Source organism: Urocitellus parryii, chromosome 1 (assembly GCF_045843805.1).
Source record: "Urocitellus parryii isolate mUroPar1 chromosome 1, mUroPar1.hap1, whole genome shotgun sequence".
Lineage (NCBI taxonomy): Eukaryota > Metazoa > Chordata > Mammalia > Rodentia > Sciuridae > Urocitellus > Urocitellus parryii.
In genome coordinates this window covers 234,572,783-234,588,857 of record NC_135531.1, presented here as the reverse complement: position 1 = coordinate 234,588,857, position 16,075 = coordinate 234,572,783, and the positions used below count along the sequence as shown (strand labels likewise).

General features: G+C 37.2%; 1 protein-coding gene across 1 annotated transcript in view; it reads left to right on the top strand.

The window, feature by feature from the left end:
- The first annotated feature begins 2,090 nt into the window (after positions 1-2,090).
- Positions 2,091-16,075, top strand: part of Nckap1 (NCK associated protein 1) — a 97,379-nt gene continuing 83,394 nt past the window's right edge. Inside the window, exon 1 of the mRNA XM_026391995.2 lies at positions 2,091-2,492. Within this exon, the coding sequence (XP_026247780.1) occupies positions 2,385-2,492 (108 nt within the window). The 5' untranslated portion in view covers positions 2,091-2,384. The remainder of the gene's footprint in view (positions 2,493-16,075) is intronic.

Below are 16,075 nucleotides of genomic sequence, written 5' to 3'. Positions count from 1 at the left end.
GGTGGCAACTTTGAGACCAGCCTGGGCAACTTAGTGGAAACTCTGTTTCAAAATAAAAATAAATAAATAAAAGGGCTGGGGATAAAGCTCAGTGGTAGAGAGCCCCTGAATTCAATTCTCAGTGCCACAATAAAATAAAAGTAAATAAAAAAATAGGATCCATATAGGAGTCCTTCTATTGAATACTCTCAGTTACAAGCATTAACAAATATTCAAGTTCATATGGAGACTTACAGTAGCTTTTCTTCAGTAAGAATTGTGTTCAAATTTATACTATGGTGTAATTTTCTTGTTCTGGCTATGCAGCATTTTCTAAAAAGTAGAAAATGAGATAAGCTTTCATTGGTAAGATTCTATAATTCGTCCTCTAGAACTGGCTTATTTGTGGTTTCCCCCAAAGAACACATATTTTCCTCTATGTCCAGCATCTTCAAAGTTTCTTACCTGGGTGCCTTCAATTCCCAGGTCTGCTTTTACTATCTCAGGCACCAGACCCTTGCCTCCTTTAAATTAAGATGTTAGCTATCAGCTTGAAAAGTAACTGGATACATTAAATTCCTCTACCAGTTAAATGACTATAGTAAATAACTAAAAATGTGTTTGTATTAAACAAACGAGACTATATACAAAGTATTCATTGAAGGTAATGCAACTCTTACGTATAAACTTTCAAGAATAACTACAGCTATGCTTTTGACTTTTTTTTTTTTTTTTGAAAGGAACAGGGCTCTTTTTAATATCCCTTGAATCAAATCCATTTAGTCTATTCCTTCTTTTAGGGATAGTAAAATGAAGATTTCCATACGAATAGAAGATGCAATAGTTTTAAAAGCTATTCATTACAATTTCCTTTTCATAGAGTGTTTTTATCAATAAATTGATGGCTTATTTAGTCTTGAGAATGTCTCATTGAGCTAGGCGCGGTGGTGCATGCCTGTAAACCCAGCGGCAGGGGAGGCTGAGTCAGAAGGATCCGGAGTTCAAAGCCAGCCTCAGCAAAGGCAAGGTTCTAAGCAACTCAGTGAGTCACAGTCTCTAAATACAAAATAGTGCTGGGGATGTGGCTCAGTGGTTGAGTATCCCTGAGTTCAACCCCCAGTACCTTGCCCCACCTGGGGGGGGGGGGGAGAATGTCTCATTGAAGGTGACATTTTGTCATTGACTTAAAGAATGTAATATAAAAGGTTAACACATAGGAAGAAGGTAAAGTCCCAAATTTCAAAGTGACATGAATCCTCTTGCCTGGAATTTGTCACCCCAATCAATCGCATTAAATCCTTGATTTATTCAGTTTGGAACGTCTAATGTATTTGACCAGAGGGATTACAGTTGGAGTGTCGACGACGAGAAGAAATTGATCAGGAGGAAAAAACTGTGATGAAAGTTTCCAAGAAAAAGTGGAATCTGGTAAAAAAAAAAAAAAAAAGAACGTTCCCTCATTTTTTGGCTACCACATCAGAGCCTATTAGGGTCCCCTCCGGATGGGTGCTCCTCTTCGACACATTTCAGATTCGAATTATCTCAGGAACTTGAGTAGTCTTCACTTCCGACCTCCTTCCTTGCAAACAGGCTTGAGGCGGGGGAGTTAGGATGGGTAGGGAGGTTGGGAGAGGAGATGCGGGTCTTGCTAAGCACAACAGCTGCTGTGTTCCGTGGGGAGCGTCTGTTAAGCAGTGGGAGGAAAAGCGCTCGGAGCCACCAGCCCACTCAGGCGAAACTCGCCCTCAAAACACCCCTTCTTCCCAGTGTTCCTGCGGGCCTCTTTACGGGGGTGGTGAGGAAAAGCAACTTTGGGGAATTAGAAGCCGAAGGGTGCGGGGATTAGTGGGACGAACAGAAGACGCGACCCCTTGTGCATCCAGCACGGGACGTTCGCATCCCGGCATCCGGCGCAGTGGCCCAGCCGAGCCAGCGCCAGGCTGGGAGGGCGAGGGCCGGCGGGGCGCAGTCCCCGGACTGGCCTCGCGGGGGCGCCAGCGGGACCGATCAGGTGACCGAGCGCTTGTCCGGGGCTGCGGGAAGCGGCCTCGTTCTCAGCCGCCGGAGACGCCGCCGCCGCCGCCGCCGCCGCCACACCTAGTGGAGGAGCCGGGGAAGGCGGCTCGGTGGGGGCTGGGGTGGAGAGCGCCTGGGGAGGGGACGGAAGGGCGGCGGGCGGAAGACAGGAGGCTGCCGGGGCGCTGGCTGCTGCCCGGGAAGGGGCCCCGAGGCGTCCGCCGCGGCTTGCTCTGTCACCGGCGCGGGCTTGGGGCTCGAGGGCTATGGGCGCGCTCCCCTGAGGCGGAGGTCGCGGGCGGGAGGGGAGGAGGCCCGAGAGAGGTTGCTGCGGAGGCCGCGGGCCGGTGACTGGGCGCGAGGCGGCCGGCGGCGGCACCGGCACCACCATGTCGCGCTCCGTGCTGCAGCCCAGTCAGCAGAAGCTGGCGGAGAAGCTCACCATCCTCAACGACCGGGGCGTCGGCATGCTCACCCGCCTCTACAACATCAAGAAGGTGCGCACGGGCCGGCGAGGCCGCGGCGGGGGCGGCGGGCCCTGGAGGGATGGAGGGCAGGGGAGGCCGGGAGGGTGGGGGCAGTGGGCAGCGCAGAGGGCAGAAATCTCGGCCTCGTCGCGTCAGGCCCGACCCCAGGTCGCCGGGATGCGACGCGGCCTAATGCAGAGTCCTGAGCGCCTCCCCCGCTGGCTCGCGGAGCGGCCGGAGGCAGGGAGAAGCCATTTCCCGGCTCCTGGCGGCCGATGGGAACCCGGGCCCGCGCCCGGCGAGGGGCGCCGCGTCCACCGTGTTCGCCCCTGGGTGCCCTCGCGGCGGGCCCGCGTCCTCAGGAAGCGGGGGGGGGGATTGTAGGTGGGCTGGGAAAACTTGGGGCTCCGGGACTGAGATCGAGGGGCTCTGGCGGAGATGGCAGCAATGAACAGGGTTTACGGCCCTCTTCTGAATTTTCTGGTGTGCAAGTGTGGGAATGTGGGCAGGAATGGCTAAACCGATGGACCCCGCATCCTTTCCTCTTCACTTTATTTTAGGTTGCTAAATAAAAGCCCTTTGAGAGAGTGTTGACGATTTAAGATTATTTCATTTTGAAGGTGGAGAGGAGGGGAAAGTGAGGGTGGAACCAATTTTCTTCTGAAATACTTCTGGGCTGTGAGTCACTAGAACAGGAATAACAACCTTTTCTCTTTCCTCTGTACTCCTCCTCATTTTAGTTTTTCTAATTCTTATCTGATAATACCAAAACACTATTTCTTAAAAGTACAATGAGTGTCTGTACAAAGTTAATATGTTGGCACTACCGCTGGGATATAGCATAGTCTCACAATTTGAGTAACTAAAACAGGTCCATTGAAAATGTACGTGTCTAAAGATTGAGAGGAAGGCAGAAAAGTGGATGAAAGATAGAAAAAAAAAGTTACGTTAATTCTTTTTAGGAGAAAACCTAAATTCTTTTGCTTTTAGAACAAGGTTGAGAAGTTTTTAAAAAAATCTGATAAAGAGAAAAAGGGGGATTCTTTTTTTTGGCGGGGGGGGGGATTTTTTTTTTTTGGTTTAGATCCTTATGAGTTTTCAATGTGTATTTGATGTCGTATCTTCATATTTTTTTGTTAGTTTTTTATGGTATCATAAATGTTACCTCTTTAGTTTAATCATAGCAGTGGATTGTAGGTTGTGAGTTAGGCCTGTGGAGATTTTCACATCAAAGGGTTAGAGTGTAAAATTGATTATTTCTGTAGATGATTTACACACTAATTATAAAGAAGACCGTCCTGAGTAATACTGATACATTTGGGGCAGGGGATATAGTTCAGTGGTAGAGTGGTTGCCTAGTGTGTTCAGGCCCTAGGTTCCATTGCCAGTACTACCAAAACAAACAAACAAAGCACCAAAAAACAAAACTTTGGGAAAGGATAGCCATCTTCTTGGGCTACTCACCTTAATTGCAAGGATTAATTGACTCTAAACCCAGTGCAATCTGGAAGAGTAACTGCAACATGCCTATTTAGTTTGTTACATGTTATGTGACTGTAGCTCACTGTCATTACAAAGAAGCCATCTGCATTTACCGAGGAGCCTTGATTACAAATTTATGTAGTTTAGAAATAATTTAATTTTAGATAGAATTACTTTAGTTCACACTGACTTGAGCTTTGGGTGAGTTTATGCTGTTTAAGAAATTTGGAAATTGGTGCCTATATGAAAACTGAGCCCTGAACATGAACAAGACAAACATTTCTGAAAGTTACTAGACCTGTGGTATTGTGGTTAAAGGAAATGGTTCTGATGGTTTCTAGAAGAGGAAGTGAGAGTAACATCAAAAGTGATTTGGGTATTTGGGCAGAATACCTATTTTTAAGTAGTCATTAAACATTTTATAGTGTGCATACAGTCAGCTTTTAATATATACTTTCATAGATACGATTAAATGATAAGTATTTAAACTCTTATAATTCCAGTTCATTGCCTTTTCTCAAAGCACTATTTTTTTTCACTTCCTGTTTTGAGGAACTTAAGGCTCTCTTTTTTTTTTTTAAAAAAGAAATATTTATTTTTTAGTTGTAGTCAGACACAATACCTTCATTTTATTTATTTTTTTATGTGGTGCTGAGGATCAAACCCAGGGCCTTACATGTACTAGGTGCTGAGCCACAACCTCAGCCCCAGGCTCTCATTTCATTAACTACTGAAATGTAAAGTAAGCTGAATGTGATTATTGTCATATCCAAGTGTCAAGTATTTTGAGTTTTTTTTTTTTTTTTTTAAGAGAGAGAGAGAGAGAGAGAGAGAATTTTTTTTAATATTTATTTTTTAGTTCTCGGGGGACACAACATCTTTGTTGGTATGTGGTGCTGAGGATCGAACCTGGGTCGCACGCATGCCAGGCGAGCGCGCTACCGCTTGAGCCACATCCCCAGCCCGTATTTTGAGTTATTGAAATACTATATTTTAGCATTTGTCATATATTTATAGTTTTTTGAGAAATATTTTGCCTACCTTGCTTGATGATGAATTCCTTCTATGCAGTGTATTTTTAAAGTACTTGTATTTTAGGGCATTACTTGGACATGAGGCCATGGTTAGAGCTTGTTGAAATTTTATATATATACACACAGGGAAATATGTGTTTAATGATAATGACTTTTGTTCCCCTTGTATAATTTTGCATATAAAGCATTGGATAGATTTTGGATTTTTAGCCTATGGAATTGTCTATAAGACTGTCATATCTTCCCAGCTGGCCAAGGGATTGAAACATTTGTTCAAATATCTTGCCAAAGAAGTGAGTAAGAGCTGTTCACCATGTGTTTATAAGGTTCATGCTGTCTGCATTCTTATGGCAGTATAAGCTACATCATCTTTTCAATATCAATCTCAGAGGCCTCCCAAAAATCTTCCACCTTATAGTATGTGTCTGCCAGCCAATTATCACATTTTTATTAATGCATGTGCATATTAGATTGTCTACCAAATGTGGTTTTCTGCTCTATTTCAGTTGAAAGTATAGGTTGAGTATTCCTTATCTGAAATGCTTGGGATCAGAAGTGTGCTGGATTTTTTCAGATTTTGGAATATATATAATGAGGTATCTTGGGGATGGGACCCAAGTCAACATGATTGATTCATATGTGTCTTATACACATAGCCTGAAAGTAATCTTATACAATATTTTTTTGGATATCTGTATTTTGACTGTGACATGCCACCTTATGTCAGGTGTGGAATTTTCCACTTATGGCATCATGTAGATGCCAAAAAAAAAAAAAAAAAAACTCTTCAGATTTTGGAGTATTTCACATTTCAGATTTTCACATTAGAGGTGTGTACAGTGAAAAAGATGTTAGTGAAGATATGCAAAGAAATATACTTTAGTGAGCTAAATAAAATAGGTTATTGTAATATGCTTGAACATTATGAGGGAAGTATAACATGGTTACTGAAAAATTTTTAAATTCATCAGTCAAAAATTTTTTTGAGATTTGAATATTTACAAGTTTCAAAAATTAGGGGAAACTTTTAGTTTAATAGGGGTTGTAAGAACACAAAGGGGAATTGGGAAGTAAAAGATGTGAAGGTGATAGGTAGTTTTATGTTTAAATTTATTCCTCAATTCCTTAAAGTTTTAATTTTTATTAAAAAAATACATATCTTCCTTTTCCAAACCTAATAATGCTATTCAGTCAATCACATAGTGACAACATTTTCGTAGGCCACTTTTCTATCAATTGCTATAGCGTGGCAGAGAGTGTGTTGGTAGACTTAAGAGCTTTGGGCCAAAGGTTAGGAGATCTGCATTCCATTCTTCATTCTGTCCCAGAGAGTTCTTTTTTTTTTAATTTTTTTTTTTTTTTAGTTGTAGGTGGACACATGCCTTTATTTTATTTGTTTATTTTTATGTAGTGCTGAGGATTGAACCCAGTGCCTCATGCATGCTAGGCAAGCTCTCTGCTGCTGAGTTACAGCCCAAGCCCACTGAGAGTTCTTTAACTATGAGGAGGAGGTTACTTGACTTCCCTAAACTTCACTTTTCTTGATGGGAGAAATAGGGAAAATTAAGAGGAACACTATTCTAACTTTGATTATGTTTATACTTATTAGTTCATTGAGAAGTAGTAGAGTACAAGTATTCTTGTACTTGGTTCATTTTAAATAGTAAGGTTCATTTTAAATAGTAATGAACAATTTGCTTTAGTTTTCTATAATACAGGGATTTTTTATGGAGGTGGGATACTGGGGATAGAACTCTGGGCACTTGACCACTGAGCCATATCCCCAGCCCTATTTTGTATTTTATTTAGAGACAGGGTCTCATTGAGTTGCTTAGGGCCTCACTAAATTGATGAGGCTAGCTTTGAACTAGTGCTCCTCCTGCCTCAGCCTCCCAAGCCACTGGGATTACAGGCATGCACCACTGCTCCTGGTTTATTATATAGGGATTGTAATGACTCCTATTTACTTCATAGAATTGTGAAGATAAAGGATAATAATATGTGAAAATAGGTTAAGATTTCTTTCTTTCTTTCTTTTCTTTTTTTAAATAGTTTAGGTTTTTATAAATGTTTGGTAATTTATAAATCTGAGGAACTTATTTTAGTATTTGTTTTTCTGAAAATTTACTGCTGTTTAACAAACATACTCCCAAACCCCAAAAGAAAGATTTTGTTGAGTTGAAAGCATGTTTCTTTCTTTTTTTTTAATCATTTATTCTTTTGCTACACTATCACCAACATAAGATTGATCTCTGTATCAAAAAAGATCCGTTAGGCTGGGATTCTAGCTCAGTGGTAGAGTGCTCACCTCACATGTGAAAGGCACCGGGTTTGATCCTGAGAACCGCATAAAAATAAAGGTATTGTGTCATATACAACTAAAAAAAAATAAAAAAAATCCGTTAATACTTGCTCATTTTTCCTATTGTTAAATTATTGCCTCAATTCTGAAGGTTAGAAAAGGAGAAAGAAAAAAAAAAAAACCCTTGCAGCTATCAGAAATGGTTTCTTTAATGGAGTATTTTCAAGGTTTCAAACACCTTTTTTTTTTTTTTAATTCTCTGTCCTCCAGTCCTTCTCATGGTTTTGGATAGTTTTGATTCTTGAGGACAAAAATTACCAGAACAACAGTAAAATCTAAAGTCTTTAGCCGATCATGTGCTTAATGGCAGGGAAAAAAAAGATGTTTGTAAAAGGAGCAGTGCAGGGTGAGGAGAGGAGAATTGGCTTTAGTCTTCCCTTTCAGAATTAGGGCATTCCTTTTTTGTTTGTCAGACAGGGGCAGAGAAATCAGGTTAGTCTTGTTTCAAGATGAAATTGTGACAGTTCTATGCTATTAAATGTTGTTAATATCAGAAATTTTTTCTTTCCATTTTGGACTTCATTATTGAGAGCCTTAAACAGATTAATAATAAATTTGAATTTAAATGATATGTATTTATTTAAATAAATCCTGTTATATTTGCTTGTACTTATTTAAATAAATCTGTTATATCTTGCTTTATTTTTAAGAAAGCTGCATGTAAAATGAGAATTGGTAATTTATTTTTTATGTTGGAGGTAGGCTGAGAGGATAAAGATCACTGAGCTTGTGTGTAGCTGTGTGGTAGAGCACTTACTTGCCTAGTCTTGGGTTCAATCCCCAGGACTGCAAACAACAACAGAAACCTCACTGGATCACTGGATAATATGGAGGAAAAATTATTATTTTTAGTTTTTTAAGTGGTAACGATGAATTATCCATATTGTGTTTCCTTTGTGGAATTGTTAAGTATCTTAAATATTAAAACAAATTTTAATCATTACAAAAGTTGTATATGTTTATTATAAGAACCTCAAACAGAACAGAAATGTGTGACTTCAAAAATTCCCTGTCTGTTCATCTCTTTTTTAAAAAAAATAAGCTATATATACTCACACCCTTCTCTGTACAAATGCTAACATATGTGCATGCATATTTTATTATATTATGATTAAATTAGGTAGATTCTTTACAAAAATCAAATTGGAGAAGCAGCATGGTACAATTTTCATATAAATGAAATATTTACATTTAAAGAAAATTAAAGGCTGGACATTTGGCTAACTATATCCAATATGTTAAAAATGAGGAGATCAAGATGAAAAAGTATGTCAGTGTTGAAAGTTCTTGTCCTTTCTGGCTAGGATGTTTGAAAGTCTAATTTACAGTCTTCTTTGATCATGTGCCAACAATGTTATTAGTATTTAGTAAAATCCAACAGTAATTGGGCCAAGTGACATTTTATGTTAGTAGAGCTAAGCAGTTTTAGTCCTTCAGACTTCTTGGACCAACTGTCCAATAATAATAGTACATAATAAAAGTAATGCTACCTGCCAATTATTGAGACTTTATAATATGCTGCTTTGCATTTTCTTTCATTCTCCTTAGATCTATAAGGTAGATGTATGTTAAAAAGAACTTGAATTATTGAGATCTATGTTATAAAGAAATTGAATTATTGAGAAGTTACACTTGCCTAAGATTGCAGAAAAATTGGATTAGTACCTTCTTTCCTTGACCCCTAATCCTGGGCCCTAAATTTAATTATTTTGCCATCAGATTTACAGTCATTAGTGAAATTAAAAAAAAAATTAGCTGTTAATGGAACTTTATTTATTTATATGTGGTCCTGAGAATTGAACTCAGTGCCTCACACATCACATGATAGGCAAGTGCTCTACCACTGAGTTACAACCCCAACCCCTGAAATTTTTGTAGGAGAGATTTCTTCTGAAATCTTTCTGAGGAAAGATAGAATTCAGTATTTGAACATGCAGTAACCTTTAAAATATGCATAATGGTTATGTTACAGAAATTTTCCTTTTTTACTGTGAACTACTTCTGTATAAAAGTTATATGAATTTGTATGAAAAGACCATTTACATCATGTTATCAATGTCAGTGTACCAGAGTGAATTTTGTTTATTTATTTATTATTGGTACTAGGTATTTAACCCAGAACACTTTACCTTTGGAGCTACATCCCCAGTCCTTTTTGTTTGAGATTGGGACTTGCTAAGATGCTTATTACAGGAGTTTTTACTTGATTTTTTAAAGTGTTAAGATGAGAAATAATTTAGAATTATGAATCTAAAAATTCAGTTCAAACTTTTTTTGGGAAATATATTTTGTGTTTACTTTGCATGTTAAATGTTTTTTTTTTCCTTATGATTACTTCTGAGATTCAGTCACATCCTCAGCCCTTTTTATTTTTTATTTTGAGAGAGAGTCTGACTAGGTTGCTTAGTCTTGCTAAGTTGCTGAGACTGGCTTCAAACCTGTGATCCTCCTGCCTCAGCATCCTGAGCCTCTGGGATTACAGGCCTGTACCACTGCACTTGGCTGCAGATGCATTTTGAAATGTACAAATTGAGAGGACTAACCAGAGTAGTAATGCTAAAGAAAGTAAATAGGAAAATTTGCTTAAACTGGGGGGAAGCAAAGTATGTATAAAACAGAATGTTAAGTGTGAAGGAAAAGAAACAACAAGCATTTTTCTTCCATAATTTTAGGAGTACATGCAATTATTTCCTCACTTGAAGATGTTTTATTTTTAAAGTCAAATGGTTATGTTTTTACATTGAAAAAAGCCTGTAACTGGAAATGTAGGAAATGCAATTAAGAAAAAATGACAAGTCTATTTCTTTTACTGTTTGGACTTTACAAAATTAATTGTACTTAATTATATGCCTTAAATGTGTTTTTTTTTTGGGTCTGCTATTTTTAACATTGCATTTATTAGTAAATATAGTAAATCTTAATTTTGATTCTGTTATTTAAAAATTTATATTATTGGACTTTGGTAAATTATTTACGTAATCTGACAATGATGAGAAAATCTCTTAAAAAACATAGTACTGGAGTATTTTATTTACATTACCAGACCTTATAAGTTCTTTATGTAGTTTGCAAATAGATTTGTATATGTGCCGATTTCAAAGGAATCTCTTAATTTCATAAAGCTGTACTAGAAAAGTTTCTTACTACATATTTGAGTATTTTAGATATTTGCTTATGATAAAACTGCATCTTTAAAACTATTTTATAACTCATAAGAGCTGGTATTTCAGGTGGTCCCAAATGTTATTCATTTTTATTCATTTATTCTATCCTGGCAATGGAGAAACAGGTAAATTAAGATGAAGTCTCTATTGCCAACACATTTGTATCTAAGTGGGAGAGAGATGCATAGATATTTAAATAAAATCCAGTGTGTGAATAGGATTCCAAGGGAGTCTTAAGAAGGAAATTAAGGATTTCAGTCTGAGAGAGATGGGAAGGGAGAGGTCGTGACACTTGTGCTTGGTTTTGAAGTATGAGGAACTTCAGCCTTGCATTGATAAAGACCAATCATCATTATTTCAGATTCTGGAACATTTGTTCAGTAGAATAGGTAGAGATGTAAAATATATAAGATTAAAAAATACCGTAGTAATGCACTTCTTATAGGCATACATTTATAAACTTTTCTATACTTCCTTTTCTGAACTTTTTCCATACTTGTAGTATATTTCTGTGGGTTGATAGCTACAATATAAAGCTCTGATACTAATGTTTTTAAAACTTGGACAAATTATTTATCCTTTCTGGGCTATAGTTATTTATAAAATGAGGAGATGAGTGGTTCTTAGCTACAATAGAATTATCTTGGAAGGTTTTTAAAATTTTTCACATATCTGGATCCTTATCTGAACCTACTGAATCACAAAAAGCCCTGAAGTACTTCTGATGTTAAGAACCACTGAAATAAGTAAAATGTAAATTTTTAATAACTGTGATTTCTTTCCCTGATAATTATTCACTGTCATGATTTAGTTTTGTTAGACTTAAATTTCTGGACGGCTGCTGATAAGTTCTTTATTGTAGTGAAACTGGCTTCATAGTACTTAATATGCTTACAGGTCCTTTATGCTCCAAGCTGTTTTTTGGCTTTTTAAGTCATGCTAATCTTACTGATTCTAATTCTTATAATCTCCAGTAGATATTCTAATTCTCCCATAATTAGGAATTTTTAAAAATTAACCTCATAAGTTGAGAATTAAATGACTTAATTTGTCAGAAGTACTAGTACAGTGTCTGATTATGAGTAAGAAGTAAATGAATGTTAGATAAATATTGGGTGTTGTTATTCTATCCTGGCTAGAATGCAGGGTCTCACACATGCTAGGCAAAATTCTATCACTGACCTACAATCCTAGCCTTTCATGGCCACAAAGGCATTCCTGTATATCAGTGACAAATCCTCTGAAACGGTAATGAGAAAAACCACCCCATTCACAATATCCTCAAAAAAAAAAAAAAAAAAAAACTTGGGAATCAACCTAACAAAAGAGGTGAAAGAACTATACAACGAAAACTACAGAACCCTACAGAGAGAAATAGAAGGTGGAAAGATATACCTTGTTCATGGATGGGCAGAACTAATATCATTAAAATGGCCATATTACCAAAAGTACTCTATAGGTTTAATGCAATGCCAATCAAAATCCCAACGGCATTCCTCTCAGAAATAGAAAAAGCAATCATGAAATTCATCTGGAAAAATAAAAGACCCAGAATAGCAAAAGCAATTCTAAGCAGGAAGAGTGAAACAGGCAGTATAGCGATACCAGACTTTAAACTATACTACAGAGCAATAGTAACAAAAAGAACATGGTACTGGTACCAAAACAGGCAGGTAGACCAATGGTACAGAATAGAGGACACAGAGACCAGTCCACAAAATTACAACTACCTTATATTAGACAAAGGTGCCAAAAGCATGCAATGGAGAAAGGATAGCATCTTCAACAAATGGTGCTGGGAGAACTGGAAATCCATATGCAACAAAATGAAATTGAATTCCTTTCTCTCACCTTGCACAAAAGTTAACTCAAAATGGATCAAGGAGCTAGGAATCAAACCAGAAACTTTGCGTCTAATGGAAGAAAAAGTTGGCCCTAATCTCCATCTCATGGGGTTGGGCTCCAAATTCCTTAATAGGACACCTATAGCACAAGAGTTAAAATCAAGAATCAACAAATGGGACACACTCAAACTAAAAATTTTTTTCTCAGCAAGAGAAACAATAAGAGAGGTAAATAGGGAGCCTACATCCTGTGAACAAATATTTACCCCTCACACTTCAGATGGAGCTCTAATCTCCAGAATATACAAAGAACTCAAAAAATTAAACAACAAGAAAACAAATAACTCAACAAATGGGCCAAGGATCTGAACAGACACTTCTCAGAGGAGGACATACAAACAATCAACAAATACTCGAAAAAATGCTCACCATCTCTAGCAATCAGAGAAATGTGAATTAAAACTACTCTAAGATACCATCTCACTCCAGTAAGAATGGCAGCCATTATGAAGTCAATAACAAGTGCTGGCGAGGATGTGGGGAAAAGGGTACACTTGTACATTGCTGGTGGGACTGCAAATTGGTTCAGCCAATTTGGAAAGCAGTATGGAGATTCCTTGGAAAGCTGGGAATGGAACCACCATTTGACCCAGCTATTCCCCTTCTCGGACTATACCCAAAAGACCTAAAAAGAGCATACAACAGGGACACAGCTACATCGATGTTCATAGCAGCACAATTCACAATAGCTAGACTATGGAACCAACCCAGATGCCCTTCAATAAATGAATGGATAAAAAAAATGTGGCATTTATACACAATGGAATATTACTCAGCACTAAAAAACAACAAAATCATGGCATTTGCAGGGAAATGGATGGCATTAGAGCAGATTATGCTAAATGAAGCTAGCCAATCCCTAAGAAACAAATGCAGAATGTCTTCTTTGATATAAGGGGGGTGACTCAAAACAGAGCAGGGAGGAAGAGCATGAGAAGAAGATTACCATTAAATAGGGACGAGAGGTGCATGGGAATGGGAGAGAGAAGGGGAATTGCACAGAAGATGGTAGGAGACCCCCATTGTGTGATGGTGTGAGGGGAAAGAAGAGAGAGAAACGTGTCACAGTAGATTGGGTAGAAAGAGGGAAGGGGAGATAGGAAGGGCAGCACAATACAACAGACACTAGTATGGCCCTATGTATAAATGTGGCTGTATAACCAATGTGATCCTGCAATCTGTACACGTGGAAAAATAAGATTAAGATTATGTACCCCATTTGATTCAAATGTATGATATGTCAAGATCATTGTAATGTTTTGAGCAACTAATAAAAAATTTTAAAAAAAACAAACATTTTTTAAAAATATACTCTTTAGTTGTAGATGGACATAATACCTTTATTTTATTTATTTATTTTTATGTGTTGCTGAGTATTGAATCCAGTGCCTCACGATTGCTAGGCAAGCACTCTACTACTGAGCTACAACCCCAGCCCAAAATCTAATTCTTAATAACAAAAGTGTTGACAGTTTATAACACTTAAACTAATGTCTTTGTTTCGTAAACTGAAATGTTCTGTATATTGGAAGCTGAGAAATGTTTTGGGGCAATAGTAACAGACATCTTCTGAATTGAATAGTAATTAGTATCTTATTTGAATCATTAAAATTATTCTTTATTAAGAATTTTGAAGGGTGTAGTGGTTCATGATCTTAAGTCATGATTATCCTTAAACTTGTGTCTAGAGAACAATAACCATAATTTCTGTATCTTTGAATCTGTTATTGGCTTTAATTAGGAAGTGTAGTTATTAATAAAATTAAATTAATTTGAGGGGCTGGGGTTGTGGCTCAATGGTAGAGTGCTCACCTAGCATGCACAAGGCACTGGGTTCAATCCTCAGCTCCATATAAAGTCCACCTAAAACTTAAGAATAAATATTAAAAAAGTAAATTAATTTGAAAACATTTCCAGTAATTTCAGTATACTGTCCTTTCAAGCCTTTTAATCTCAACTGTTACCAGTGGATTGATTTCTTTTTTCACTTTTCAAAGTACAAGGGAAGCACTAATTTAAAACAGATTGGCCAAAATATAGGTGATATACAAGAGAAAAAATTGGGAGACTAACCACTGATACCAGAATTCCAGGTTTGATTAGCTGTTGATTGGTTTTTAAATACTTATGTACAATATTCATATTTGTTGTATTATTTCCATTACTTAAAAATTTATTTATCATAAAAAATAACTGGTAGAGGCCAATTATTACACAATGACTAGGGGAAACCGAAACAGGAGGAGTGCAAGTTTTAGGCCAGCCTTAGTAGTTTATTGAGTCTCTAAACAAGTTTTGAGAGAGACCCTGTCTCAAAATAAGAAATAAAAAGGGCTGGGAATGTGGTAGTGGTTAAGTATCCCTGGGTCTAATCCCCAGTACAAAAAAACAAAAAAACAAACAAAAAAACCCCAGTAGACTGGGTCTAATAGCATAGGCCTATAATCCCAACAACTCAGAAGGCTAAGGCAGGAGGATCATCAGAAGTTCAAGACCAGCCTAGGCAATTTAGACTCTCTCAAATAAAAAAGGCTGGAGATATAGTACAGGAGTAAAATGTCCTCTATCCTCAATACCCTGCAAAAGAAAAGAATGACCAGTAAATTGCTTTTGCAGTCAATAATATAGGTGATATCCATTCTAGGTATTAGTTTTAGTTTGTTAAAAACTAAGGGGAGAGGGGTTGGGGTGGTGGCTCAGAGGTAGAGCACTTGCCTAGCATGTGTAAGGCCCAGGGTTTCATTCTCAGCACTGTATATAAATAAATAAAATAAAGGTCCATTGACAACTAAAAAATATTTAAAAAACAAAACGAACAAAAAACTAAGGGGAGAATCTTGGTTCCTTTGTGTCTTCAATTTTGCAAAACCTGCTTTAAAAACTAGGGTGTTTCTTGGTTAGTGAAAAATGACAGTCCTTTTTCTAGCATGAATTGGTCACATTTTATATTTTTGTTCTCTTCCTGAAAATGATTCAAAGATGGGGCTGGTTTCTGTTCCAAGACCTTACAAAAGAGCATTCTTAGTCTGACCTCTAAGAATTTATTGAAAAATTTCAATTAATTTATTGAATTAAAAATAAATCATTCTGTTCTTTAATATTTTTACAAAGTAATGTATTTTACTGATGAGTTAGATTAGAATTTAAAGCATTAAACTAGTCAAATCAATTAGATATTTTACTTTGATAGTAATTAATCCATGAATATTTTGAGTAGCTGAGGCATGGAAAGAATGTAAAAAAATTTTTTTTTACATAATTTTTTGGGAGCATATAGTTACAGATTGAACTTTTTTTATTGTTTTGGAGTCAAATGTAAATTTGTATTGAGGTCTTGTCACATAGTAGATGTAGAACCTTGAACAAAATCAGTTTTTCTGAAACTCCATTCTTCTCTAAATTGGTAGTTTAGGCAATTCTAAAGCATGAGTGTTTTTGCAAACTAGAGTTGAGTCTTGGTTCTTTTCTTGTTTCTTGGTTTTTGTTTAATCTCTTATGAATAGATAGAATTTTTTAAATCTATGTTTGCTATTTAGCTCTTGAAAGAATATGTAGGATTAACCATGTAAAGTTAAGCCAGGGTATGTAATCTTTAAGTGTAATAGCTTGAGAAAAGGATTCAAGAAAGGATTTAAGTTGTAGGGTGGCAGACATACTTCATTCAAAA